At 35.5% G+C, this 27,692-nt stretch overlaps 1 protein-coding gene across 4 annotated transcripts in view; it reads left to right on the forward strand.

The window, feature by feature from the left end:
* Nucleotides 1–1,332: 1,332 nt before the first annotated feature.
* The window catches only part of LOC139757816 (centrosomal protein of 290 kDa-like), an 80,495-nt gene continuing 54,135 nt past the window's right edge, over nt 1,333–27,692 (forward strand). For 2 of the 4 annotated variants that reach the window (XR_011714709.1, XR_011714710.1), the window contains exons 1-25: nt 1,333–1,426; nt 3,378–3,472; nt 4,005–4,109; nt 4,279–4,440; nt 5,004–5,099; nt 5,320–5,455; nt 6,474–6,610; nt 8,003–8,131; nt 8,336–8,448; nt 9,031–9,163; nt 10,264–10,454; nt 11,714–11,858; nt 12,940–13,024; nt 13,958–14,108; nt 14,325–14,586; nt 15,382–15,489; nt 16,592–16,750; nt 17,178–17,324; nt 18,084–18,251; nt 19,486–19,644; nt 20,179–20,278; nt 20,833–21,014; nt 22,594–22,759; nt 23,325–23,535; nt 23,685–26,181. Coding sequence is in view for 2 of the 4 variants with exons in the window: in XM_071678684.1 (XP_071534785.1) it covers nt 3,389–3,472; nt 4,005–4,109; nt 4,279–4,440; nt 5,004–5,099; nt 5,320–5,455; nt 6,474–6,610; nt 8,003–8,131; nt 8,336–8,448; nt 9,031–9,163; nt 10,264–10,454; nt 11,714–11,858; nt 12,940–13,024; nt 13,958–14,108; nt 14,325–14,586; nt 15,382–15,489; nt 16,592–16,750; nt 17,178–17,324; nt 18,084–18,251; nt 19,486–19,644; nt 20,179–20,278; nt 20,833–21,014; nt 22,594–22,759; nt 23,325–23,535; nt 23,685–26,472 (6,117 nt within the window). In the remaining 2 variants the exon portion in view is untranslated. Of the gene's footprint in view, nt 1,427–3,377; nt 3,473–4,004; nt 4,110–4,278; nt 4,441–5,003; nt 5,100–5,120; nt 5,164–5,319; nt 5,456–6,473; nt 6,611–8,002; nt 8,132–8,335; nt 8,449–9,030; nt 9,164–10,263; nt 10,455–11,713; nt 11,859–12,939; nt 13,025–13,957; nt 14,109–14,324; nt 14,587–15,381; nt 15,490–16,591; nt 16,751–17,177; nt 17,325–18,083; nt 18,252–19,485; nt 19,645–20,178; nt 20,279–20,832; nt 21,015–22,593; nt 22,760–23,324; nt 23,536–23,684; nt 27,455–27,692 lie in introns of those variants that run through there. The other 2 variants (XM_071678684.1, XM_071678685.1) reach the window with 2 other exon arrangements.

A 27,692-nucleotide genomic window follows, 5' to 3' on the forward strand; every position in this document is an offset into this window, starting at 1 on the left:
AGCATCAGCGCATGTTGGCGATAGTGTCATGATACCTACTGCTGTATCCTCCTCTAACCTCAGAAAAACGTATCTTGAGAAATGCTTCTAAAATGTGCGAAAAGAATAGGAGGAAGTAAGATAATTGTTGTGAACTTATAATCGAAGGAATCTCATGGGTTAGAATATATTAGATCCAACAACTGAACGGCATTTACTTAAACGTACAATTAAAACAGTACGACTAACTGACTGTGATAGGTTCTCAGCCTGTGAACCGTGGATTGAGGAAGTATTATCTGACCAGGTGTGGGAGCAAGTCCGCCCATGCGCTTAGCTTCACACGTATTCCCTTAATCTGTCGTTGCTGCCGTTATCATTAACCCTTTACAATGGTGTGAACTCATGGCACAACGAGGACTGAAATTCTAGTCATTCTTCATTTCTAGACATTCTGTAAAAAGACAACAATGCTGAAAATCGCGAACTATTTTGAGCAACAAACTTCCTGTTTGGAATGATGATTATGACCAAGATCCCAGGAATTCTGTTGAAAGTCACACACTCAGATACACAAAGGTTGACTTCATAGTGTTCTTTTCATTCTGGGGTATTTGCTAAAATTCTTTACCTTCTTTTCTTGCGGCCTTGCTTTGACCTGTTAAGTGTTTGCCTCCAAGGATATTTCCCATGCAATCCATTCGGTACGACGACTTTAAAAAGCAACAGTTTTTCTACAAGGAAACTCACAGTTGAAAACTTGTGGTTCGATGCTCCTATGATTGCTTCATTTTTTCCCGTATGATAGACGTGTTTATATAAAGAATAGACATGTAGATGCATTTCTACAATATATGAGTGCAGATCTGGTTATAAATTCCAATGATTTATTGCATAAACTTATCCACGTTAGTGAATATACAATTATTAACTTTATACAAAGTCTGGATACCTCAAATATCTCAGCCAAAACATTCTACTGTTGATAATTTTCCAGCATATTTAAGTAAGGTGAAAGGCATTATACTCATTAACATAACAAAAACTGTAGTTGAGAAAAAGATTGAATTTCAGAATACGAATTCACATTCCTATTACATATCGACATTTGGTACAGAAAATAGAGTCGTACATTGGTCGTGTTTTCAGTTTAAATGTCCCGGTTTCAAAATAATCAGCTGAACATACATTTATCTTAAGTTTCTTGCCTTGAAAATATATAGAAAATATATCAAAAGAAATTGTCTTATCTAGATATATAAGGCGGAATAATTTTCTTTTTGATATAGTTAAATAAAATCATTGAATAGTAATGACTTTCTTTTGACTTCCACCATCGCTTTGTTTGTAAACATTCCAATAGAGAAGTTACTGTAACCGCCAGCCATGAATCGCCTGACATATTTGTGATAGATATAATTCATCGCCGTACCATTGATTTTGTTTGGTAAGAACATTCTTGAATGTTTATGAATATTCAAAATGTTTCTGCTTTAAATGGTTTACGTTACCGTTAAGTGTAACAAAGATGTCTCACCGTATCCACCGAAATGTAAGAGGATGGGTGTGTGGTCGGTGAAATACATACGTAATACTGTAACAGATCCAGATTAGTAAATATGTTTATATTTATATAAGTGGCTGCTTTTCCATATATATTCTGATGCTCTTGATTGGCTACTCCTGCCAGATAACGCAATATTTTGATTTGTGTGACGGTAAACACTACACAACCTAACTTAAAACTGGCTGTATTGCTGTCCGTTTGGATCTGTTGTTTAAGATTACCTTTTATCCATTATGGCAATTATTTAGGATTGACATTAGGATGAGATTGTAGACGAACGCCCGGGAAAACCATCAATTTTGATTTTTCGGAAAGTGGGCAGGGCTTTGAAATGGAGGAAAATAGTTGGGTAAAATACTCCAGACGAGCAGCTGAGAATGCTAGTAATGCATTCCTAAAAATGTTGAAATTAAAGAAAAAATTCAACGAACAAAAGGGACGTCCACGGCGTACTCACGACATATTTCAATATCCTCGACCTGGCACGCGACCTTAAAAATTGACCTCCCCGAAAAAGACATATACATGGCGCGTGCTTGGAATATCTGGAGCTTTATCCGAGTCATATGTCGATATACAAACCAAGTGAAGCTGTAATGCAAAAAGAAATCTTGCCTGTACTGTCTAGTAATACCCATTTTCCTTCATTCCAGTGAATGCCGCCATGCGTTGTAACGTTCGAATCTGACTGAATCGAAGTTTTGCAAATATGTCGGGTCAGAATCCTGTATCTCCATACACAGCTGACCTTACTTTTTAACTTCCATTCTGAGGAAATCGTGATACTTTGTATTGGAGTACATGTTCTGAAAGTGATGAAATTTCACAAATAACAGACCATGACATCGAAAGTGTTAAGATAGGCAGGTTGTCTTTATCTTTTTTAACTTGCTGGTGTTTTACATCACTTGTTATTTAACCCTTCATTCTCACTCTCCCTCATAACTTTACAACTAACAATTTATTTGATAAGGAAAGATCGGTTTTTAGACTGAAAAAAAAAAAAATCTCACACTGAAACCACTCTCTACAGTGGCAATAATTATTCTAAAAATAGAACAAACATTATGGTACAGGAAAATTTGTGTCCATTTATAAAAGTTTACCAACATTAGTGATACATTGTTACTATTGAGAGATGAAAGTTTAAGGTTTGCAGTGAATGTAGCTTGTACTTAAGGGAAATTATTATTTGTCGTGTATACATGAACATATTTGATGGTTATTCTTTGATATGAAAAACTTAAATTTTTGAAGGAGAGGGAAAAATCTGGGGTGCAATAAATGAAAATGATCAGTACCACCTAACCTATCTCTGATAAGGACCTATTTTTCAAGGTTATTTATATTGGAAGTGAAATTGTCTTGATTAAGGTTAGTTTTAGGAAACATAAGCACAGCTAATGATAATGTTTCTAATGTTAATTCCAAATGATTATGACCCAACTTATTTTGAAGGAGATAGGTATGGAAATGCCCCATAAAATCAGTCAATTCTCTCTTAAATTTAAGAGGTTTGACCACATTTAGGTAAAAGTTATCATGCTTTTCCACTCACCATGTTATATTCCTTAAGATTGATTTTTACATATACTGTAAAGTGAGGCTAAACAACTTATATTTCCCTTATTTTTATGTTTGATGCACGATTTAGGTACAAATAACTAGGATCAGTTTTTGGAGTAGTTGATCAACAAATAATTATTTGTTGATCAACAAATAATTATTTGTTGATGCTGTGATGTAAGTGGTCACTGGAAGACAGATTTATTGTTAGCAGGTAACATACAAATAGATGTCATCTTAATTGGATTGATCACCTAAATTTCAGAGTGGTGAAGAATGGATGTTGACTGGGAGTACCTACGGGGAGTGACTAGGGATTCTGGGGAGTGGGGTGAGGCTGAACTGGAGGAACTATATCAGGTATGTGGGTAAACTGAACTTGAAATTATTAACACCTAGTTTATCAAGATAAATTTATTGCATGTATTGGAATTATCTTTTTAATTTTTTTGTAATTTTTTTTCCAGGTTTCAGACTCAAAGAATATAATCTTTAAAATTTCTTGGTACATGCATCTTTTGTTCTTATGCTGCCACAGAAGCTAAATCTTCATAATCTCTATCTGACTGTTGGGGGTTTCCACATACCTGCTTTTGCTTATCTCATATATATGTAGTGCTCTCCATATTTTTATTCAGTATTCACTGATTAAGTCCCTAAAGCATTCTGTGCTCAACATTATAGTCTGTATCTTACTGTTGTTTTTACTTTGGACATTATTTCATATTTTGATATTTGGATTGGGTTTTCTCCTATGCTGTTCTATTATCCTGAACATGTAAAGGATCTTGAACAGTATCTTAAATTGAATAGAACCATATTATAGGAGGACTCAAGACTGGAAAATAATGGGTGGTCTTTGTAATCTTCAATAGCTTTGTTGGATTTTCAGACACTTATGGGGATCACAAAACTCAGACATCGAGACAAGACTCTGGAAAAGATAGAGATGTTGTTTACTCTTACTCAGGCAGTGATGATGGCAAAGTATTCACAGGTAAGAGGAATGCATATTTGTTCTGATTAGAGTTTGCATTTAACTTTACCGTACTTTTATATTTGCATTTTGGTAGGGAGATGTTATCCTGTGATTGTTTCAAAATAAGGTTATTTTGTAACTTTTTTCATGATTGTGTTTTTGCTATCTTTTGCTATCATTTCTTCAGGTTGCTGCATTGGAAGAAGAGCTGAGTCGTCTGGCTGTGTCAGCTGGGCGGGGAGATGCCAGGCGTGAGCAAGAGCTGCAAACAGAGATTGCACGGTTACAGGCCATGGTTGAAAGTGGACGTTCTCAAGTTCCATCTGATGATGCTGATGGTTTTGCCTATGTGAGTAGATATATTTTTTCAGAGAAATAAATAATTTTTATGATAATTAGTGCACGGAAAAGGACCTTGGTTCATAATGACATACATAGTGTATATATTTTTCATTTAGATGTTGTGGCACATGAACAGGGTATGAAGGTTGAAAAAAGTTATGGAAAAGCCTCCCAAATATTTGCAGGACAAGGTGAAAAGGATTTAGATTTACAGTAGAAGTTTTTAAGATTTTCTCACTGTGACTCATTTTCAATGGATTTTCACTTATGTACACAAAGTTATGACTATAGATGCTTGAAGAGCAGTGCCTCAAGTGGCCACCACATGAAAGATTGCATAAATTCTTTATAGGGGTTCAGTATCTGATAACGGGACTTTTGATGAATAATGTGGAATTATTAGATTTGGGTGAATCCTGATGGATTGTTGGAATAATCAAGCAACTGGAAGTCAGATAATTAAATTTTCTCTGTATATCTTTTAAACTTTATACGTGTAAACAAAATATAGAATAAGAGTTGGTTGTTGATGAATGTAAAATGAGAATGAGTACCTTTTTTACTTGTTAGGATTGGTCCAGTGGGTGGCGCCTGAAAAAAAAAGAGATGGAAGAGGCCATGCAACAGAAAAATTTGGAGATACAGCAGTTCATGGATGACTTACAGGTAGATAACAGCAGTTCATGGATGACTTACAGGTAGATAACAGCAGTTCATGGATGACTTACAGGTAGATAATTCATGTTATTGAAATATGAGGAATTGCTTGATAGCAGATCCTCTGTTGATGGCTACATTTGCATCCACCATATATGGATTTGTAGACTGCTATTATACATTTTTACATATTCTTTTGTGACTGAAGTGAAAACTTTAATCTTCTCAGGCCTGTGAAAATGACCGTGCTAATCTTCGGTCATGTGTAACAGAGCTAGAAGATCGTCTTGCTGAAGCCACAGAAGAAATTAACAACATCACTTCAGATTATGTAGCCATGAAGGAGTCCCATACCCATGCCCGAGGTAAAATACTGTAACTTATTCTCTCATATATAAGTATTTGTGAGACCACTTCTTACATGAGGTGGCCATGCAAGGTTTTCTTCAGATGTTATTCTAATGTTGTTCCTGCACCTGTTCATGACAAAAATTTGCTCTTAGTCCCTCTGTGTTATCGTTCTCTTCATCATCATTTACCTTGAGCATTATCGCATACATTCAGGTATGTACCTATTTCCACAGCTCCTCAAAGAATTTGCAAGACCTCTGTATCAAAATGTCTATTTCTTTCTCATATCTAAGTACCTTCCCTGTGGTTTTGGGAGCAAATGAACTATGGCCTCATTTGCACATATCCAGTCTTGAACTGTCACTTATGATGTACTACAGTCAGAGTTTGCCATCCACAGATTCTGTGTCCCCCTTGTGCTCTATTGTTACCTTGCCTTTGTTCAGTTTACTCTCAGTTTTCTCCTATCTTATTTTGTTCCAAGATCTGTCACTAGCTTTATGAGTTTGCCTTTCAGGAATCTGCCACCAGAGCTGTGTCACTTGCAAACAGAACTGAATCACCTGTCATCTCCTGTGCCCTCAGCATACTGTAGATTCGCATTTGGCTTAAGATCCTTGCATTTACCTCCTTTCCCATTTTGTTCATGAACAAATTACACAGCCTTGTTTACAACACAGGATTGATGGAAACCCACCTTTACTGGGAACCACTCACCCATATCCCTTCCTGTTTATACACATTCCTTACTTTCTAGGTAAAAACAGTTCACTTTATATAGTGACATTTGATTTATCTCATACATTTGTAGCACCTTCACAAGGCAACCCTGTCATTATAGATAATTTAGATCTTGAAGTATGGATGAACAATAAGTGTTGTAAGCTCAGTCTTTGAAGAGGTTTGTATAGCCCATCCTGTTGTGAAATAAGTTCATGTTGGTTAAGTTTCATGGACACATGATTTGTACACTTTATAATCACTGCTCTTGCATAACTGATGATTATAGTTCAAGATCACATTGTATCACAGAGAGTCTGGCTTTAGCCCATGAAGAGATAGAAGGGTTGCGCAGTCACATAGAGGAACTTACTGTTGAAAAAGCTCACATTCAGCAAAATTACAACGAGCTAAGTGAAGCTGTGGATGCCAGAGTTGATAAGCTGAAGGTAGGTTCTCCAGCTCTTACATCATTTTGTCGTTTCAAAGTGGCATTATATCCCCTTATTATTAGGAATTTATATTTTAGTGATTGATTATTCTTTACTAATTGTCGAGACATAATTAGTTAGTGTGGAGGATTATTTTATTTATTTGTCCATCTATATCTCTTATGCCCCTGCTCTCAGTGTTGATTTGTTTTTCAGGTAAATTTTCTGATTGTGCCTCATGATCTTGCACCTCACATGATCATTCAAACATCTCTATTTCTCATTCCTTCATTAGGTTTCCCTACTTTCATATTCTTCAATAAACATTTTGGGAGTTCATCGCATGCTGAGAGATTGCTTTGTTTCTTTATTAGTACCTTTTAATGAAGTGATGTTTTCAGTTGTTTTATTGATGTATTGGAATATACATATATATGTGGTGGGGTGGTGATGGGAATGGATGAAGGCAGCAAGTATGAATACGTACATGTGTATTTATGTATATGTCTGTGTATGTATACGTATGTATATGTTGAAATGTATATGTATGTATATATGCATGTATGGGCATTTATGTATATACATGTGTACCTGGGTGGGTTGGGCCATTCCTTGTCTGTTTCCTTGTGCTACCTTGCTGACGCTGGAGATGGCGATTAAGTAAAATGAATAAATTAATGTGTTAGTCATGCAGATTTTATTAACACTAAGACATATTGCTTTAAAATTTGTTAAAGATCTGGATGTAAGCTATAACATAGACCAGTTTGTTGCAGTATTTAAAAGTTTTCCTTAAAGTTTTTCTGTACAGGTGGAGTTGACCTCTTGTGAGAATGAACCCAAACTGCTAATTTTGTTAGATAGTTTTATTAGCAGCTTATCTGTTAGCTGGAAATACAGCCAAGAAAATTTCTCTTGATTTTAGGTTGGAGGGACAGGTTTTGAGAGTTGAAGAATTTGGGAAGGGATTGATGAAAGTCTCTTTAGAGTGCAGTGAAGAAGAGAAAGCTAGGAAAAGAGAAGGAAAGGTGGAGGGCAACAGGTCTCAGGGCTCATCCCAGATACTCCAGTTATTTGTGCTGTGTTGTGCTAATCTATATGCTTGGTGTGCTATTCACAAATGCTTTTCTTCTTAACTGTTTCTCTTCTTGCTGTTGATAAAGTGTTCATTGAAAAAGGATTAGTGTACTGACCACTCTCAATGTTAATGTTACCTACCAAAAATTTTTCAAATTCCAGCGAACCTCTATCAGTAGATCTTGTCATGAAAATTGTATTTGAATATCATGTAAATACCATTGTACTGTACATGTTGATGTGAGGAGCTCTGCTAAGGCTGTGGAGTTTAAAGGCTGTGGTACCTTAGCTTTTCTACTGTGAACATATGATCATATGTTTTTGACTAAATAGGTAGTTGTGAGTCATCGGGAAGAAGAGCTACAAAGAATTAGGTCTGAGCTACACCAGAGATCCAGCATAGCACCAGGTACCATGCAACAAGCAGAGAATGACCTTTCACGTATTCTGCAGTTAGAACAGGTACAAGGATGTACTTCACTTCACTGTTATTTTGTGTTGAATATTGTTTATGTAATGAATTTTCATTTGAATGAGTTTTGATAAATGACTCTTTTAGAAAATATTTTACAGTGACTAATGACTCATTTAGAAAATGTTTGACAGTGAGAATCATATTAAAGGATTTTGTCTTTAGGATCCTTTGTATTATTATATTCACAACAGGATGTTAAGGAGAGGGATACTGAGATTGCCTGTCTTGGAGAGCAGTTAGCTGAGGCATCGAGGGAGATTGATTCAAGTGCTTTACTAATTGCTAAACTCAAGAGCAGTAGAGTGTGAGTTGCATGTTTTAGATATATGTATGCATAACTGTGTTTTAAAGACTTCCTTTTCAAAGTTTTGTTGTAACCGGTGATAAAGAATAGGTTGTATTAAGTCCTTTGAATTATGTTTCCTGCATGATACTTTTTACCTCAAGGAAATGTTCTACCTGACAGTCTGTGCAGGACTGTACTGGCCTCTGTTTCCACTGTTCTTTTCATTTAAGATGTCAGTCAGTTTAGCCAAGCTTAAGTGGATGGAAGTGTTTTTTTCCATCCCAGTTCCTGTGTGGCCCAAGTAAAACCTAACCACTCAGTGTATGTGTGTAGTTATGTGGCCACACAGTTTGGCTGGAAACTTTGAGTGGGATGTACTACATTTAAATGAATTGATTTTGCATTTGAAATCTTGAAATTATTTTAGTAATGGTAATATAATCTAACATAGTGTTAGCATGAACATAGGGTGCAATTAATGCACATCCTATCAAAAGCTTATCAATGAAATTTTTTAGATTTAAAGGATGATCTACATTTGGGAATAATTTTCTTTATTTCATGATACTCAGTTGACAAAACTCTATTTGTAAAATACAGTTCAGCGGTTGAGGGAGAAGCTGCTGCTATTAGTCAACTCCGTGCACAACTTCATGAGGCTCAGCAACATACACAGCAACTGCGGATGCAGCTTTTGGCTGCTGAAGAAGATGCACAGCTTCATGCACAGGATGTAAGTTTTTGTCATTAGAATTAGCTTAGCATTTTGTCCAGGATTTGTTTTTGTGTCAGCTGCATAGTTTTGGTAGGTACTAATGGATTGCTCTGTCTTTTATTCTTGTTTTCTGTTTGTCCATATGTATGAACATTCATCATTGCGATTAATGTTTTTACCTGCAACTTAACCTCTGTCATAACTTTAAGGATGTGATTTGGACACAGTGTACATTAAAATTTATATTGTTGCTCCCCAGCATGTAAAGAATCAAATCACATCAGACACAACTATATAGTAGTTTAGAGTTTGCCCTTTATGCTCCTTATAAAAAGGTTTAAGTGTCAGATTAACTTGGTCGTATCTTGAAAGTGAAAATTGGATGTTCTTGAAACTGTATATAGGTGTTTTTAGCATTTGAAGAATTAATTGGCTTAAGACCCATATTTACATATTTTTTGTTTGCCTGAGTTATGATCTCATGAAAAAGGCTTAACCTACTATTTAACTTTGTTCACAGCTTCAAAAGTTGAAATCAGATACTCGAGACATTTTTACAGATGTTTCCTAGCATCTGAAGAAATGAATGGGATAAGACTTATATTTCTGGTTAGGATTTTCCTTGAGCTATGCTTCTATAAGAAGGTTTAACTTGTAAGATGGGATGGTTTTATATAGATGCAGCAAAGATCACCTGTACCAGAGGTGAAGTTGTGGGGAATATTAACCACTTGTCATGTCTTAGGATCAAATATGAGAATCAACATGATATGCTTGTACATTCTGTATTGTATTTTACTTATGAACAATACTTTAAGCTGTATTTGTGATATAAGTACTTAGACTTATTAAATACTTAGACATTAAATTCAAGCATAGATTGTGTTTATGAGAAAAGCTTCTACGAAGAAAAGTGTTCGTGGAGTTGAGTGTATAGATTTCAGAGGGATTTTAGAAGAGTGTCTTAATTTGCAAGTTTTCTAACAGTGTGAAAAAATGTCTTGTTTCCCTTTTATACTGGTTATTGTTTGCTTCTGGAGGATCATCTGATAATCCCATGATCCCCATCCTGTTGGATATACTTAGAAAGATGGTAAATATTTTTATCTTTGTCTCAGCTATCAACAGTTATTGGAGAATTGCAGTCTTATATGGCTGGTGAATTTTCTTTGGCTGATGCTGTTAGAGAATTAAAAGAGGTCCGAAGCCAAGTTCGAATCAGAGACTCACAGATAACTCAGTTGACCACTCTTGTCAATACTCTTCAGATCAACATTAATCATCTTATTGAAGAGAATGGTCAGTTGAGGTAAGATTTAAGTATAATTCTCCAAGTCAATGTAAATTAACTTTTATATTTATTGGGAATCTGGTTCCCTGCTTCTAAAGGTCGTCATCCTAGAAACTTTAATTAAATAATTTTTGTTTTACATTGGATTTACTAAATTTATACAGATAGGTTTGTTTTGTCATGAATTTACTTCATTGTCATATCTGTTTGTTTTAACATCATGAAATGGTTACAGTGGAACTGAATGAATCCTTGATTAAACCTTTATGCCCAGCTCTTGAATTCAAGAACATCTGCACACCTCATCCCAAACTTACCTTTGCATCTCCTGCCTAGTCTCACTATCTGTCCACTGCACAACATAGGCTGCTTGGAAAGGTACAGAAAATGGCATGCAAGATCATACTTGGTCCCTCTTGCAACACCTGTCAAAAGGCTTTTAACATATTTTCCTCTTAAATTTCCATCCTTTGCTTTACCACACTTCATCTTATGCATAGTTTTTTGTGCCCCCTTTCTCTTCACCATACCGTTTCCCAAGACTTTCACAGTGCATGCTACCTTATCCCAGGCACTCCACATCTACAACTCTTCATGTACTGCATTCAACAATCCCATGGGGCTAAACTCCTAGAGTAAAAAAGTGGGCTTAAGTCCTGTGTACATCTTGAGCTTGGAATGCAAAAGAAAAGAAGGTGAACAAGTTGGAAATGAAATGTTTGAGGACAGTATGTGGTGTTAGGTGGGTTGATCTTGTAATGAATGACAGAGTACCTGCCTCTGCCTGTGAGTAGCTGCAGTGAGATTTTGCCAGAAAGGCAGGAGAAGCATGTGACACTTGTTATGTATCTTGTTTGATGAAAAACATTGCTTCTTTCTAATACAGTAAGAGAGGTGTGTTTATTAATGCAGTCTGATTGAGAGAGCTGATCAGGGTCTGCTGAAATGTTTTGGATATATAGTGAGAATTAGCAAAGAAAAACTAGGAGGATTTGCATGTTAAAAAAGGGGGGGGGGAAGCAAAGGGAAGTACTTATATCTTTGTGAGTACCTAAGTCAGGATTTTGTCACTAGACAGGGCTATTTAGCATGATATATTATCACATCTCTCTTGCCGCATATCATCCATTATTTTGTGTGCCTTTAGCATCTGTCGGTTCTATTTGGAAATGCTTTTATTTTATAGTTCCAAAATTTTCTGTGTTTGCAACTAATGTACAATGTTCCTGTTGATAATACTGAGTTGTCATTTATATGTATTTTTTCATACTCTGCAGAGAACAGTTAAAGCTTGAGCCTCGTGAAGACATTGATCTTCCTGGAGTGAACAAGACTAACTGGCAGGACAGCAAAAATGTCATAGAACGTCTCACAAATCAAGTCAACAAGTTACAGGATGAGAAGGTCACTCTTCGCACAAAGGTCAGACCTTAATTTATCTCTTCATTTGTCCCCTAATCCTTCCTACCATCTTTGAATAAGTGTCAAACAAGCATGGCCAAACAAATTTCTTATTTATGTAATGCAAGTTTGAAATATCATATGGGTATGATGCATGTCAGTATTTTCTTGATTTGATTAGAATGGATGGGCTTACTCGTATGTCATGGTCTTAATCGACATATTTGTTCCATATTTAGGAGACAGAGAGGACTACCATTGTTCCACTATTGATATGAAATATGGATATTTGACATGCATCATGCCCATATTTTGTGCCAAATTTAAGCAAGATACAAGAGATATTTGTTTAGTCACTTTTGCTGTGTCATGATTTGCACAGACGTAAGGGACACATACTGTATGTTAAAGCAGTCCTTGATTTTCTTTGTTCTTGTGTAGGTTTATGCTCCTTTGTATCTTTACAGCTTCAAAGATGGGCATATAGTCATATGTTTGTCATCTGTTTTTCTTGTTAGTACTTGCCAAGGGTGTCCAGTATTCCGCAAAAACTAAGTATAATAGAATAAGCTAGAAAAAAATAATCACTGTTAAGTTAAAGTTAAGCTTTCTGAATACCCATGCCACTCAAATAGTGGCACACATTTTCACAACTGATGAACAGAACTTGATCTGAGATAAGGTATTTATTGCGAAATTCTTCACTCAAATTCTTGAGGGTAAACAGCTTCAAGTCCCAAGAAGCACCAGGGTGTAGTGTTAGATAGGGAGGAGGAAGACTTAGCAGAGGACATGGAGGAATTTAGAGGACATTTTTAGAATGTACTGAAATAAGCTTTCATGTTGAAGTGTCACTGTATTGCAGTTATGAAAAAAAGTTGTTCATTTGTTTGTTTTACATATAAGTAGTCGGATGTGGTAGTCAAAATGATATGAAATTGTTTAATTGATTCATTTACTGTTTTTCATGCTGTGGAGGGATCCATAGTTTCTTGGCAGGCTCCTGGCAATTTTTGGCAGAGTACTTAACACCCAAACATTGAAACTGTATTTCATGCTGCATAATTTGTTTTTCTTTTCTGTAAACTTCATTCTTTTTCAGATATATGATTTGACTAGAGAGTTATCAAATGCCAAGGGGTCTCTACAACTGACAACTTTAGAACTACCAAGAGATTTTGTATCAGGTTAGTAATTAATTGCATGTTTAAAGTATATTTGAAATTGTATATAATGATTTCAAACTTTCAAAATGATTTTATGTACTTTTTTGAAGATTCTTTTCAAAGATTTATGTTGGAAGATAGGGAGGGGAAAAGATAGACCTAGAATGATAGGGAGTTTTAGAGTTGGGGAAAATGTGGTTAAGAGATTTATTAACATGTTGAAGTGTATTGAGCTGTAGAAGAGAATAGATAAATGAGATTCTGCATAACTTATTTAGGTGGATGGTTGCAGATGGCATAATTGCTAATGAGAGAAAAAAATAAAACCTCTAAATGAATTTTGCAATTCTTACGGAACCCATATTTATCAGAAAATGTTGTTATTCATGTCCCTTTTTGTAATATTTTTATGTTGTAGTGTATCATATGTGTCTAGTTTTTCACCATGAATACATTTCTCACAATTTTTGTTTCTAAATTGATGTTTGTAGTTGATGTCAGCATTACCCAACTGTCTTTGTAAGTAAAGCCTGCTTTGATATAAAAGATGTTCTCTGTCTGAGTAGGTGACCTATTCTGATAGTGTTCAAAAGTACATGGAACTGGGTTTCCCGGATCCTGTCCCCTGACAAAATAGAAAGATAATGGGTCTGGTTAAGTGTGGAACGTCCAGGGAAGTAGCATTGTTAATTCTCCTATTCCCTGTTAGCAATAGATTTAAGACACTGTACCCAGTGAAGTGAGGTTTGGGGGAGGAAGCTTAGTTAGATGTAACCATCCTTTTACTGAAGATTAATTCTTAAGTATCCTAGGGGAGGAAGCTTAGTTAGATGTCACCATCCTTTTACTGAAAATTAATTCTGAAGTATCCTAGTAGGTTTTCACTTGGTAGTCTTTATTTTTTTTTCTTGCTTGATCCTTGAAAGTACATAATGATAAATTGCACTGTACTAGGGGAGTCAACAAAACTTCAGACACAGTCCTTTGAGGAGCAGCTGAATCATCTTACAGATGCTGTCAGTCGATTAGTGCAAGAACGTCAACAGGAGCTAGGAGAGAGTCATTTACTGTCTCAAGTGGAAGCTCTGAAAGAAAGATGCCTCAGGCAAGGATCCTCACACTTTGTTCAGTTTTGAATGCACATGATAATTTTGTTGGAGTTACGTTCTTAGGATAGAATGATGCATCAGAAAGATAGATAGATGAATGAATAATTTTTTTAATAAAATCATATGTTAGACTATCAGACTTTTCATTTTTTCATGATATTTGAAAAACCATCTAAGGAAATGCTGTGATGATAATTTCGTTAAATTTTTAGATTGGAAGGAGAGAAGGCATCACTAGAGAAAATATTTAAGAGTGACCTGGTGAAGAGAAAAAAGTCCCCAGATATTGAGAAGATTTCTGAGGGTTCTTCTGATGAGCCTGAAAGCAAGAAAACATCAGAGCAGACTCCAGTTCAATCCACTAAATCTCCCATGGAAGCTTTGGATGAGCTCATCATATCCTTAGGTCAGCTTCCTCCATCAGCTGAAGAAATCATTGCAAAACTCAAAAGTCAAGTAAACTTTTTAATTCAGGTAAGCTGTAGAGTATGTAAGAGATTGCACCTTAATTTTCATTTCTCATCAAGTGAGCAGATAGTTTTAATATTGTGGGACAAAATTCTAGATTTCTAAAGATTCTAGTTTTCCCCAAGTGGTTATTCCAGGGAAGGCTTGGGAAATGATGTGACAGGAATGTTGTGAAGCAAAGTTTAATGAAATTTAAATCTTAGGCATAAAGATCCATGTGTTCTGCTTGTACATCTTTTGTGTAAGATAAGACATATATCCAGATGTAGAGTAGCATCAGATTTGAATAATCAGTTTGAGATTCTAACTGTAAAATGTAAGAGAATGTATGAACAGGCAGTGATACTTTATTTAGGCAGCTTGATTTTGATAAGGGAAGCTGAAAAATTAGTCAGAATAGATTGGCTGTTGCTCTGAGATACTATATTGATTGTACTAGAATTGATTTTTACCTTTTTAAGTTAACTCTGAAGGCCAGATTTGACAACAAGTGGATGACAAAATGAACATGCTATTGAAATGTGTCCAGGTTTGGATGCAAAATAACAGTACTTAAAAGAATGCTTTTTAAAGATAGAATATTATATGGCCTTGTTGCTATGGTATACTTAAATTTCTTGACTTGCATATGTCATATGCTGCTTAGTGAACCTTAATGGCCCTTCATTCCAAAATCCTGAGCTTAGACATAGATAATATATTTTTTTATTATTACTTACTTCTATAAGTCCTTGTCATGATTGATTATGATTTAAATATATTTCAGTTTACCATTGATTTATTTTGTTTTCCTGTTTTTAGGAATGCAGGAAGAAGGAAGAAGAGATCAGTGAGAGAGAAAAAACTACAGTTATTTACACGAATCAGTTTGAAGGTCTTCGAGCACAAGTTTCTAATCTCAATACAGTTGTAAGGATTTTACCTTTTAATTTTTGACTTTTTATTCCAGTTTGGAGCAATTACAGTGTTTTTTCATAGGTTATTGGGCTGAATTGGCTTGGTACCCAAGCAAAATTTTGTGTTACTTGGGATTCCTACGAGCTTTTAAGAGTCCGTGCGTGGTTTGTGAATTTTTGTACATCTTTTTTTTTTATAGATGATAGCAAACCTAGCTGTATGTCGCTTTTTTGTTGTCAACAATCAAACTGATAATAGATTATGCTAAATTTGCCATTGATGTAGTAACCAATTTGTACTTTTACTAATTTTCTGTAGAAGAGCACTGATCATGAGTGCTTTTGTCAGCATTAGAATTGGGCCTTTACATTAAATAAAAGAATGGTTAGATTGAAGAGTATAAGAGCTACAATACAGAAAAAAAATAATGGGCTATGGGACTGTGGTAAGCCGGTAAGTTTTGTGTCAGACTATAAAGTTGACCTTTCTTGAAAAAAATTTACTGGTGAAACTTAAGCTAGAAATTTCATGTAATCTCCTTAGTACAATTTTAGTTTCAATTATAGATGACTCATTATTCCAGGGGATAGGGGAGAAAGAATACTTCCCACGTTTTCCTTGTGTGTAGTAGAAGGCGACTAAAAGGGAAGGGAGCAGGGGGCTGAAAATCCTTCCCTCTCGTTTTTTTAATTTTCCAAAAGGGGAGCAGAGAAGGCGGCCAAGTGAGAATATTCCCTCAAAGGCTCAGTCCTTTGTTCTTAGCTCTACCTCGCTAATGCGGGAAATGGCAAATAGTTTGAAAAAAGGTGAATCATATATGTGAACATATGAGGCACTTAGGGTAAAACATGGAATAGTCTTTGTGGCTTGGCTTTGGAAAGTATGCTTCTATTACATGTATCTGACAACTAGAGAGTGGATGTGTGCAAAGAGGGCCATTTCTTTGTTTCTGATGGTGTCTCGCTAAGATGGGAGCAGTTAGGTATGAATAAAGGTATTTGTTATTTTTTAAAAGTTTCATAGGTTAGGGTACTTATTTTGGTAATCTAAATCTGAAAAGGATGCTCTTTACTGATGATGTCTCTTGAGAAAAGTTTTTAATGGATTCTTACAGCTTGCTGGTGAACAAGACAAGTGGCTGTCAGAGAAAAAGGAGTTACAGAAGTCACTGTCTCTTCGTGAAGATGAGATTATTGCCATGAAAGCACAAATTGGTGATCTCCATTCAACTATTGATACAATATCATCAAATCGACCAGATTTGGATGCAAAGGTAGGTTTGTAATGCTATTACAACTGTTGTAAAATTATTTTGCAAGTTTTTAATAACATTTTGTGTGCAGCATTGCATTGAATAATGATACTTTTACTTTTTTTTTTCTTTTCAAAGTTTTATAAATATATCTCACTCAGAATATGCAGTGTATATAATCAGTGCATGTTCATGTAGCTTAAAAGGTATTTGCAAAATAGAATTTAATACTCTCAGCATTATAAGTTTATCTAGAAATACATAGACAACATGTAAATTACATATGAAAAGTGTTGTATTGTTTGTCACTCCTCTAAACATAAATCTACTGTGCGTCTTACTATTTAGTAACCCATTGTAATGTTTTTTATATTCTAATTTTCATTCTTTGTATAACTTGATATAAGTCAGTGTTTTATTTCAATATTTTTTTTTTTACATTTTTCAGCTTGCAAAAAGGTTAGCAGAACTCCGATATGATTTAGAAATATCAAAAAGACTGACGGTGAATCAGACAAAGGAAATCAGTTTGCTTCATCAGCAATTAGATGATAAGCTTGATGCACTTCAGCAGAGTCTTCTTCGGGAAAAACAGGTTTGTTATTGCTTTTGTTTAGTATTCTCAAAGGAGCCAAAACTGAGAAACTTACTGTTTATTTAAACCATTACAGATGCTCATTTGGTCCCTGAGCACAAGAGAATGGAATATGGTGAATGTTTCGTAAAGTGGGTAAAAAGTGACATTTACTGGTCTTAATGGAATGATACCAAGGATAAAAGCGGTGTTAAGGCTTTCCATAGGCTCCTATTGATAGGAAATGACAAATGTCAGTAGTTATGGGTGTGGCTTTCATCTTGCCATCAAAGGAATGAACAAAACTGGCATTTTTTAATGGAATGATTACAGAGATAGAAATGGTATCAAGCCTTTTCTTTACATACCCAGAGTATGGAATTACCAGTGTTAGCAATCTTATGTTCAGTTGTCCCCCTTCTAGCAACCCAAAAAACTTGCCTCACCCTTCAGCCTCATTGGTTAGTTTAATTCTTAACCATGGGTGACCTACCATTGAGTCTTAATGAATGTAAACACAAAGCATATATTTTTGCAAATATTTAAGATATATCAGGTGAAATAAGAATACAGCTGTGTTAATTACATCTCTGAAAATAAAATCTCAAAACCTTTGGTTCAAGCACATTGTCAACATTGTCATACTGTATAAGACTATTTTTGTTCAATGGCTGATGGATGGAACACTTATTTCTCTATAACTCTATCCATGAGAATGTGTGCATTCAGTGTTTCATTGTCATATTACCAGAAGGAAAATATTATCAAATTATTCTTCAGCTTAAGAATGAAAGTGAACGAGAGCAGCAGATTTTGAAGCACCGGATTCATAAGCTTGAAGGAGAACTGAGTCAAAGTGTCCCAAGAACTACAGCTGACCAAACATCTGCACAGTTGGCTGCTATAACAGCAAAGTATCGTTCTCTCTTGCATGCTCAAAGTCTCATGGTGAGTAATAAAGCAGATTATTCCCCTGTCTTAACCTCTCTTCCTTAGCATAGTCATTTAGCTGAGTTTGTCTTTGATAGAGGCCACAGCTTTTTTGTGAGCTGTACAATTTTCTCTGTAATAGAAACAACATATCAATTGATATTATCTTTTAATTAGAATATTATAAAACAATATTTCTCTACTGCTTTAAACTCATTTTTTACATCTGTCTGTAGAACTTGTTTTTTGATAATTTCTTTTCTAAGACCCCTCACAAGTCCATTTTATAACTGATATTACAAAAGTTCTCATTTTTAACCATGATATAAGGATATGAACAACCCTAGCTATCAAAACCATATGTCATATAAACAACCTCAGCCATCTAAACCATAAGTCATATAAACAACTCCAGCCATGTGAATATACATAGACATTTAAATTTTGGTGTGCTGTTAAGGCTTTAAAATCTTTGTTTGATGTCTCCATTAAGTCTGAGTGTTTACCAATTGACCCCAGCATGTGATATTTCCTCTTACTGTGCTCCCTCTACTGTTTTATTCAAAATAGAATGATTGGCTCATTTTATTGTGTGAACCATGTATAATCACATTTGCTTACATTGCATAGTAAGGCAGGGGCCCAGGTGGTGGGAGCATGCAATAGTGTCTTCCCACCATGGTTGTCTCTGGGTAACTGAGCACTGATGATCTTTTTGAATGCTTATTAGAGTTGGGGGTTACATCTGGCATTTATACGTAATCTAGTCAGTAAAGCAAGCATGGGGTTCTTCAAATGTAGGCAGGAAAATTATGCAGACAGTTGTCATGAGCTTTGTCCATACTGAGCACCTGCACAAATAGAAGGAATCTTCCTTTAAGGGTAAGATAATACCTGGTCGTTGTACCTTGTGTATACAGCAATGGCTTATTTCATTTTCAAGACCCACGATATGGCATTCTGTGACAGTTTAAGTGATAGCTAATGTCAGTTGTGTCTGATTATTTTCTCATCCTACAAAGTGAGATTTTTGCCTAAAGCAGGTAAGATAGATTGCCCCACATTTCATATGCAAGAGATGCATTGATTTGAATAGGTTTGCACTTTTCAGTTTCATTTATATGTGTGTATCTGGCTTGATTTATCGCCTGATCATTATATCGCATGAGTCTTTGGTCATTTATGTTTATGATTTACAGATTCTTTTGTATTATACACAGTATACTAAATACTGATTTGTTCATAACTTCAGATGCAAGAGAAGAACCAGGGATTACAACTAGCAGCAGAGAAACAGCAACTTCTTGAAGAGCAGGAACAGTTGAGCCAGTTACTAGAAAGTGCAAGAGAAAAAGTACACTCCCTTCAAGCTTCACTGAATTTAGTTGGGGCTAACACCACGCATGTACAGGTATTAGTCTTGAATTTACAATTGGAGGTGTGCATAGTAGAGAGCAAATTGGAACAGTGTGATATATGGGGATGATGTGCTGTCATTAGGGTAAACCAGGGCATATGAAGTGGTCAGCAGAAACCACAGACTTTGTTAGTAGGGTTTGGCTGTGGATGGTGGGCTTTGTTCTGGTATACTGTGTATAACAGATAGGAAGTGGATGTGAGCAAATGAGACTGTTATTCCCCCTGTTCCTGGTGCTTTCTTTTAAAGCAAGAAACAGTGAAAAGGTTTGAAAAAAATATTTGTTTACATGGGCTAAGTTTTTTATGCATATGTATTCTGTTAAAGATAAAACTTTGTTAATGAGAAATGGATCTGTTTGTTTTCTCGTCATTTGTGTTATAATTATATTCTATTAGTTTATGCTAACTATTTTGTAAAGGTTGAATAGATTTTATAGATTTAGATCTGTATCATTTCTTTTATGTCATGCCAGATTTAACCGTGTTAAGAAAATAATCCTACACTACTTCGCATTTGCTATTACAGGTAGAGATTTTATCTAAACAGCTAGCTGCCATAGAACTTCGGGAGTTGAGGGAAAAACAAAAGGCTGAACACTCTGCTGTTATGTATCAAAGCATCAAAAGTATGTTACTGTTTCTTGATCATTTGTATAAACTGTGAGTTCATAAACAGCTTTTCTGTATTCATATCTTAGGTCCTGTATCATATCATAAGTACAGTGGACTATATGAAAGTTTTTTCAAATGCTGCATGTAATTATTATACATTTCTGCATATTTTTCAGTACTTGCATCTCTCATTAACAAGCACTTTAGATCAGTCTGTCCTGAGTGATTTTTTTTTTTTTTCTAAGCTATTCACATTGTACATTTGCTGTTATAAGGATTATTTTTTATACTCATTTGCCATTTCCTGTATTAGTGAGGTTAGAACTAGGAGCAGAAGAATGGCCTCACTTGCTCAGATCTGCTCTCTATCTGACATGTATAATGCACCAAAACCAGAGTTCCTGTCCACAATCTAGCCCCACAGACTCTTTTGTGTTTTCCTTGATCATTTCATATGTTTTAGTTCAACCCATGGATAGCATTTCACATTACAGAGGATTTTGATACAGATTAGCTTCACTACTTTAAATACAGAAAATGACATAGCCTTATGAGTTTGTCTTTTCAGAGGAGTGTAATGAGCTATATCGCCGAGTACAAGAGCTGGAGAACACTGTTGACAGCACTGCCAAGATGAATCTTTCTCTTCAGTCAACTGAAATGGAATTACGCCAGCAGCTACAAGGAGTCATCTTGCAGGAAGAGTACACCAGAGCAACAAAACAAGTTCAGCAGCTTACTGATGAAAAGGTATGTAGATAAATATTCATAACAGTAAAGAGAAAGGTTTCAGGGTTATCTCCTAATCTTTGGCACATTACTCAAATAAATAGATGTCATACATGCTTTGGTTATTATGGATTGACTTGTCAGGTAAATCACTGTACAGTATATGCAGTTTATAAAATTATGGGTATTGATCATTCTGATATTAGCAACTGTGGTGTTATCTGATTTAAACTTCAGATGTAATAATTCCATTATCATGAAAATAATAAATTGCCATCTGATGGAGTATCTTAAACTAAAGCAGCCATAAGCTTCTCAAGTATGAGTATAGTTTTGGGATAAAAGATAAATTGGAACCATATTGTACAATTTGATATGTCATTTGATATTAATCTTGGCAGTTTACTACATTTTATGAACATATAAGTATCACTATAGTAGTTGTGTGTCTACCTTAAGAATGGTAAAACAAATATATCTTTCACTTATTCCTTCTTATGGTATTATTAGCACTGAAATGAAATATATCTATTTTTTTTTCTTTAGGCATTATATGTTCCCTAGTAGATGCTAACAATATTGCCAGCTGTAAACAAGTTTGGGATATGGCATTATATGAATCTTCCCCTAGTTTTGAACACCTCATTACTCCTTATTTAACAGGTGATGATACTCCAGTTGTAGGTGTTCCAGATAGGCTGTTACTAAGCTTTACAGACATCTTTCCTGATATTTAAATGAAAACAAGGTCCTTTTCATTGCAATTATGTTTTTGATTATTGACTACAAACTATGGCAGATTTAAGTGCTGTACTGAAATTTTTTAGGGTTCATAGAGATGAATTCCTCATATGAAAATCACATTCCATGTACCATAGCTGTGATGAGAAGACCTATGTCTCTACAGTTTCTTTTGTGATTTTTATACTCTTTCCCTGTGTATACTGAAATGAAAGCAGCATTTTTCTAATCATCTGGCACATTACCACTTTTCCCTTTTGCTATACTCAGTTTTTACCATTATCTATCTTTAGTTTCACCTCCACTGTTTACTGCCTCACTTGTTATCCCATTGACACCTGCTGTTTAAGTTTTCAGGCATTATACTGCTCATGTCATTCTTCTTCATGCTTATTTTGCATTTCCCCAACCCCTGATTATGTTACATCATTATTCACTGTTCATAATGTCAACCCTTTAGTTCCTTTGTAGTATTCTCTCATGTCTTATGAACTCTAGCTGCACTGGACTTTTACGCCTGTTATACAGGATACTATTTTCGGTAATCATTAATACATATGTTCTCATGCTTAATCTTGAATTTCCATCTTTTGAAAATTCTTTGCAGCTTTCATTCTCTTTCTGTTAAAATTGTATACATCATTCCTTAATTTTTGTTGCCTATTTTTTGTTTTTCCCTTTTTTGAGTTTAATTCTCTTTCTTTTTCTCCCTTTTATCTTAATTTTGGCATTGAAGAGAACTTACGCTAATGTCTGGACCCTTTGGCAAAAGAAAAAGAAATAATTTCGGATTAGCATCTTTTCCATATTTTAAACATTTATTTTACTGTTAAGGACTGATGAAGTAATTATTTGACAGGCACAGCTGTTATCTGATGCAAAACGCTCACAAGCACTGGTAGATGTGTTGAGTACTCAGTTGAAACAAAAGCAGATGGTTGAGTCTGTGAAACAAGTTGAAGTGGATCAACTAAGACAGGAGGCTCAGGACCTTGCAGCAATTAGTAATGAACGTACCAGAATAGGTGAGGAGTTAGGGGCTTGCACTTAGATATCTCTGTGACTGTGACAAAATCCTTTTCAGTATTCTTCTTTCTGTAGAAATGACTATGGTAGGTCTGTTTATTCATTTTATATGAAACATAAGGGCAATATGCAAAACATCTTTCATAACTGAAGCAGTGACTTTTTCTAGCAGAATGATGTATAAGACATGCAAAAAATGAGGACACACCAGGTTTTACATCTGTGTGCTAAGTTTGTTAGGCATTGGTGTTGATCATCTTTCTCTCAGTTCCAGAAGGTTAACATTACCAATTACACAATAGAAACAAATATTTGGTTGATGTAGAGAAAGTATGTGTAAAGATGATGATTACAGAATATTTATAGATAGGGAAACATTGTCTGATAGAAAAGCATTTAGGCAGTATATCGTAACAAATATGACACTTAAGGTTTAGTTGCCTAAAGTTTTATGTTGAATAGCTACAGATGTGGATAAATTCAGACAACATGTTTGTGTCAAATTTTATATGGATTAATCTAGATATCATAGGTAATTAGTGCATTAATATATAATGGTTACAGGTCATCTTCATCAAGAGATTTTACTTCTGAAAGTAAAAAATCTGGAATTGACTGTGGATGTAGATGAAACTAAAGCCCTGAGTGAAAAGCAGAAAATAGAAATTTCTCGTCTAAGTCAGCAATTGCGTGATAGAGAGAGGCTTCTAGAAACTGCAGCAGACACTAGTCGAGCAAGAGCAACAAGGCTGCATGTCATCATCAGAGACCTAAGGTTTGCAGTGTACCACTGAGAATGTTTTTATTTTAGTTATTTTTAAAAACAACAGTTGAACCCTGTATTGAAGTGGTTTGGATTTGACTGGTATTCATAAAAATACATTTCATTTATAAATCTTTGATAATAATACATTTCTTTTACAGACAACAGTATGCTGGAGCTGTGCCTCTCTCACAACAAGAGCGACTTGTAGATCTTATGGATACATTACGGCAAGAGAGGAATGCTTTGCAGGTAGCCCTTCAGAGTGCTCAGCATGACAAGATGGAGTCTAAAGTTACCCTTAGGCAGCTGAAAATAAAGCAAGAGGCTCTTGATGACTTGAAGATGGCTCTCTCTTCTCCAAAGTCAAGTTCACATGTTTCTACTTGGTGCACTAAGCTGGAGGAAACCAAACTAAAGAATGTAGAATTGGAAGAAAAGATACAAACGCTTGAGGAAAATCAAGCATTTAATCAGGTAAGGTTGGATGGGAAAGAGAGGAGAATAGGAGAACTGCAGGCACAGCTCAGTAGTCTAGAGAAAATGTGGTTGGATGAACAGCTTGTATGGGATGAAAGGGAAGCTGAGTTAACTAAAGCTCTTGAGAAATATGAAACAAGGCATAAAGAAGCTGTTATGGACTTGAAGACTCTAACCTTGCATGATGTTCCTGATGGCAAGCTACCTATATCAAAACAGCTTGAACAGGCATTAGATTTATTACGAAACAAAGTTATGTTATTGGAAAAGGCTGAGGAAGAAATAGAAAAATGTAAAAATGAAACTCAAACTGCTCAGAGAGAACTCAGGGAAAGAGAGATAGCAGTTATAGCAAGAGATAAAATTATTAATGAACTGAGAATAATGGGAAGCTCTTCAAAGGATTCAATGTTGCCTTCAGAGGCAAGAAAAGATTTATCAGACCAGGTAGAACCTAAATTGATAAGACCAGAAGAAGAAAGTGTAAAAGTTGTGATTGAGGGTTTGAAAGAACGCCTTCACTTGAGTCAAGACACAGTAAGTCACTATCAAGATTTATTAGCTAAAGCACATGAAGAGAAACAAAACCTTGCAGCTAGAAATAAAGATGAATTTATTCGTGTGACTCAAGAACGTGAAGAGGCATTATCAAAGGTCCGGGAGCTTCAGTCCCGGCTTGACTCCATTCCAACTCGTGATGTATGTTCATCTGCTCTTAGTGAGGCCCAAGCTTCACAAATTCAGAATTTGGAAGAAACCATAAAGGTAATAGAAAAGCAATTAGATGAAACCAAAAGTCACCTAATTGTTTCAGAGAGAAAAGTAGTACAGTTAGAACGTGACTTGACCATTGCTCGTCGTGAATATTCAGAAGAAAAAGAGCATTTGGAAGTATCTAGCCAAGTTCGAGTGCAACAACATCAGCGTGATGTAGATAGACTTTCTGGAGAGATTAATAAGGTACGATGTGAAAGGGATGACCTGCGGAAGGAAGTAGTCATTCTTAAAGAATCTGCTAGTCGCACACCATCTGCTATTATGCAGACTTTGGTGGAAAAGATGCGGGATCGGCTTATTGAAAAAGAGAAACAAGTTGCAAAACTTCATCTTGCTGTGCAGGAAATGAAGGAGAAGGAATTGCAGAACCAAAGTAAAAGGGAAGATGTGGACCCAGTCAGTACTGAAAAGGAAGTATTTCAAGCCACAAATAGGCTTGCTGAATCAGTTAGGTTAGAGCTTGATAAAGTTACTGCTGAAAAAGATAATCTTGAAAAAAAATTGCATGAGCAAAATATCACTTTAACTACTTTAGGAGAAAAGAGTAATACTGAAATAGAAAAAGCAAATGAAGATTTAAAAAGCCTTAAAGCAGAAAATTTGAAAATTGAAAAGCAGGTGTTGCAACAGAAAAAAGTTAATAGTACTCTCAAACAGAAGCTTGAAGATTTAGAGGGAAAATCACCTGCAGCAATAGCTAGAGCAATTGAGACCTTGGAAGAAAAATTAGAAAAAATGGATGCTACTCGAGAAGTACAAGAAAGTAAGACCCGCAAAGCTAGAAACCAAGAACAGGTTGTGAGGTGGGAGGAACGAAAGAAACTTAAAAGTGTAATTGACAAGTTAAAAGTGAGAGTAAAGGAGCTGGAAACAGAATGTGAAGTGAATAAAAAGAAACTTGAGACTAGTCGAGATCTTTTAGGCAGGATTGAAAAAGAAAAGTTGTCATTACAGTATAAGTTAAATAATTTGAGTAAAGTGTCCACTGAAAGAATGTGTCGTGTATGTCTGAAAACTTTGAACTCAATTGATATGGGGAATGGGACTCTTGAACAAGAAAGATCATCACCAGCACACAGTGGGCAATCAGTCAGTAGGCCAGTGAGGCAGAATAGAGTTAGTCCCTCCCCAGAAAGGGCTCATATTAAAGCAGAGGGAGGACAATTACAGAGAGATGAGGCAGAGAGTCCTTCAGTACCCAAAATACCACAGTCTGAAAAAGATGACAGTGAATTAAGGTTTCGTCTTCAGCTGAAGAAAGCTTTAGAAGAGAAGCACAGTCTGGAGTCACGGCTCAAAGGTGCTTTGGAGGAAATTGCTGCTCTCAGAAATCGTTTACAACAGAAAGAGGAAGAGGAAGAAAGACTGCTGTCTGAGAGGCGCAGTCCACTGACCCAGAGGGTAAGTGGAGCAGCTTTGGTGCTTGAGTATGAATCTAGAATAGGTACTTTAGAAGAAGAATTGCGTCAAAAAGCACGCTTACTTGCTCATGTGAAGCAAGTAGTTCGTGAAGCTGCTGCTCGTGAAGAAGCTCTATTAGAAGATAAGGAAACCCTTCTGCAAAAAGTTACTTTGTTGGAAAGTATATCAGAAGATACTCCTGCTGCACACCTTGTCCATGAGCTAAGACAGGCAAAACTTACAATCACCAGACAACAAAGACAACTTGATCAGATACAAGGGACCCGTTAGTTTCATAGGGGAAGTGAGGTATACACTTAATCATGTCAAATGTTACCTTATTGAAAAGTATATCAGCGCTTCATTGCATTGTGCTGACTTAAACAGAATTATAATTATGAATAGAAGATTTGATAATTATAGCATGATATCTTTCTTTGCTTTTTATAATTAGAACTCTTACAGCAGTGTGAAATGAAGTTTTGTGAAGATATCTCTTTTGTACCCAAATGAGAATTTTGCACATACTTTATTTGTAGAGTAAAGAATGAAGGTAACTTACCGAAAAAGAATAAGGGTGTTGTGAGTAGGTGGGGGTAATCCAGTGAGATACCAGGGTACATCTTAGTAGCATACATTTTCTCACATAGTTCTGTTAGAGACAAAGTGGCCATGTGAAAGCAAGCATTATGAAGATTTCTCTATGATTTTTATTTGTGACACAAATGAGAGTTTTGCATGTGCTTGCAGAGTAAGAAATAAGCTATCACAATGTAAAAGAATGAGGGTCCTGTGATGTGAAGGATGAAGCAGTCCAGATATACAGAAGAGGAATTAGTAGGAGGTTAGGGTAGCAGAGGAGTGGATATTTTGTGGCATAGTTGGCCTTACTATTATGTTTCAGCTAGCATGACAGAACTGGATTGTTTAAAGTGTGTCTTTCAAAGCGCCATAGGTAAAGGACAGTAGATATTGTTGGCAAAAGACTGATTTCCTTGTCACTTTCTATACAGTGTGACTCATACAAAAGATTTTATATTAGAAAATTGTGTCAAAGTAATGTGAATCTAAGGTTTTTATGGTTAGACTGAGAAAGTTATTTGTGGCTATGCAAAAGATTAGTAATCTGAACTGTTCTTAATATTGCAATGAAGGTGGATGTCAAATGATTTCAGACTTTGAAAGCAAATTCAAAGGGACATTGCTTGCAGTGTAGTATGTGACTGCTGACTAGTCATCACTTGGATGATCAAATATAGTTTTATTTTGCGATGATGCGTGTATCATTCTTTATTGATTTCTGTTTGGGGAAATTGGTTTATATTTGCTTAGTACTGCAGAATTGTAACTTGAGTGAAAAGGTGGTCTTGCAAGACTCATTATAATGTGAATATTTTAGGCATGTTGGAGAATGGAAATTTTGAATTCACATCTTAGAATGACTTACGATGCAGTTTTATTGCTTGAATAGTGAAGCTTGTAAAATGAGGAACCTTTACAGAACATGATTG

The sequence above is a fragment of the Panulirus ornatus genome, chromosome 28 (assembly GCF_036320965.1).
Source record: "Panulirus ornatus isolate Po-2019 chromosome 28, ASM3632096v1, whole genome shotgun sequence".
NCBI lineage: Eukaryota > Metazoa > Arthropoda > Malacostraca > Decapoda > Palinuridae > Panulirus > Panulirus ornatus.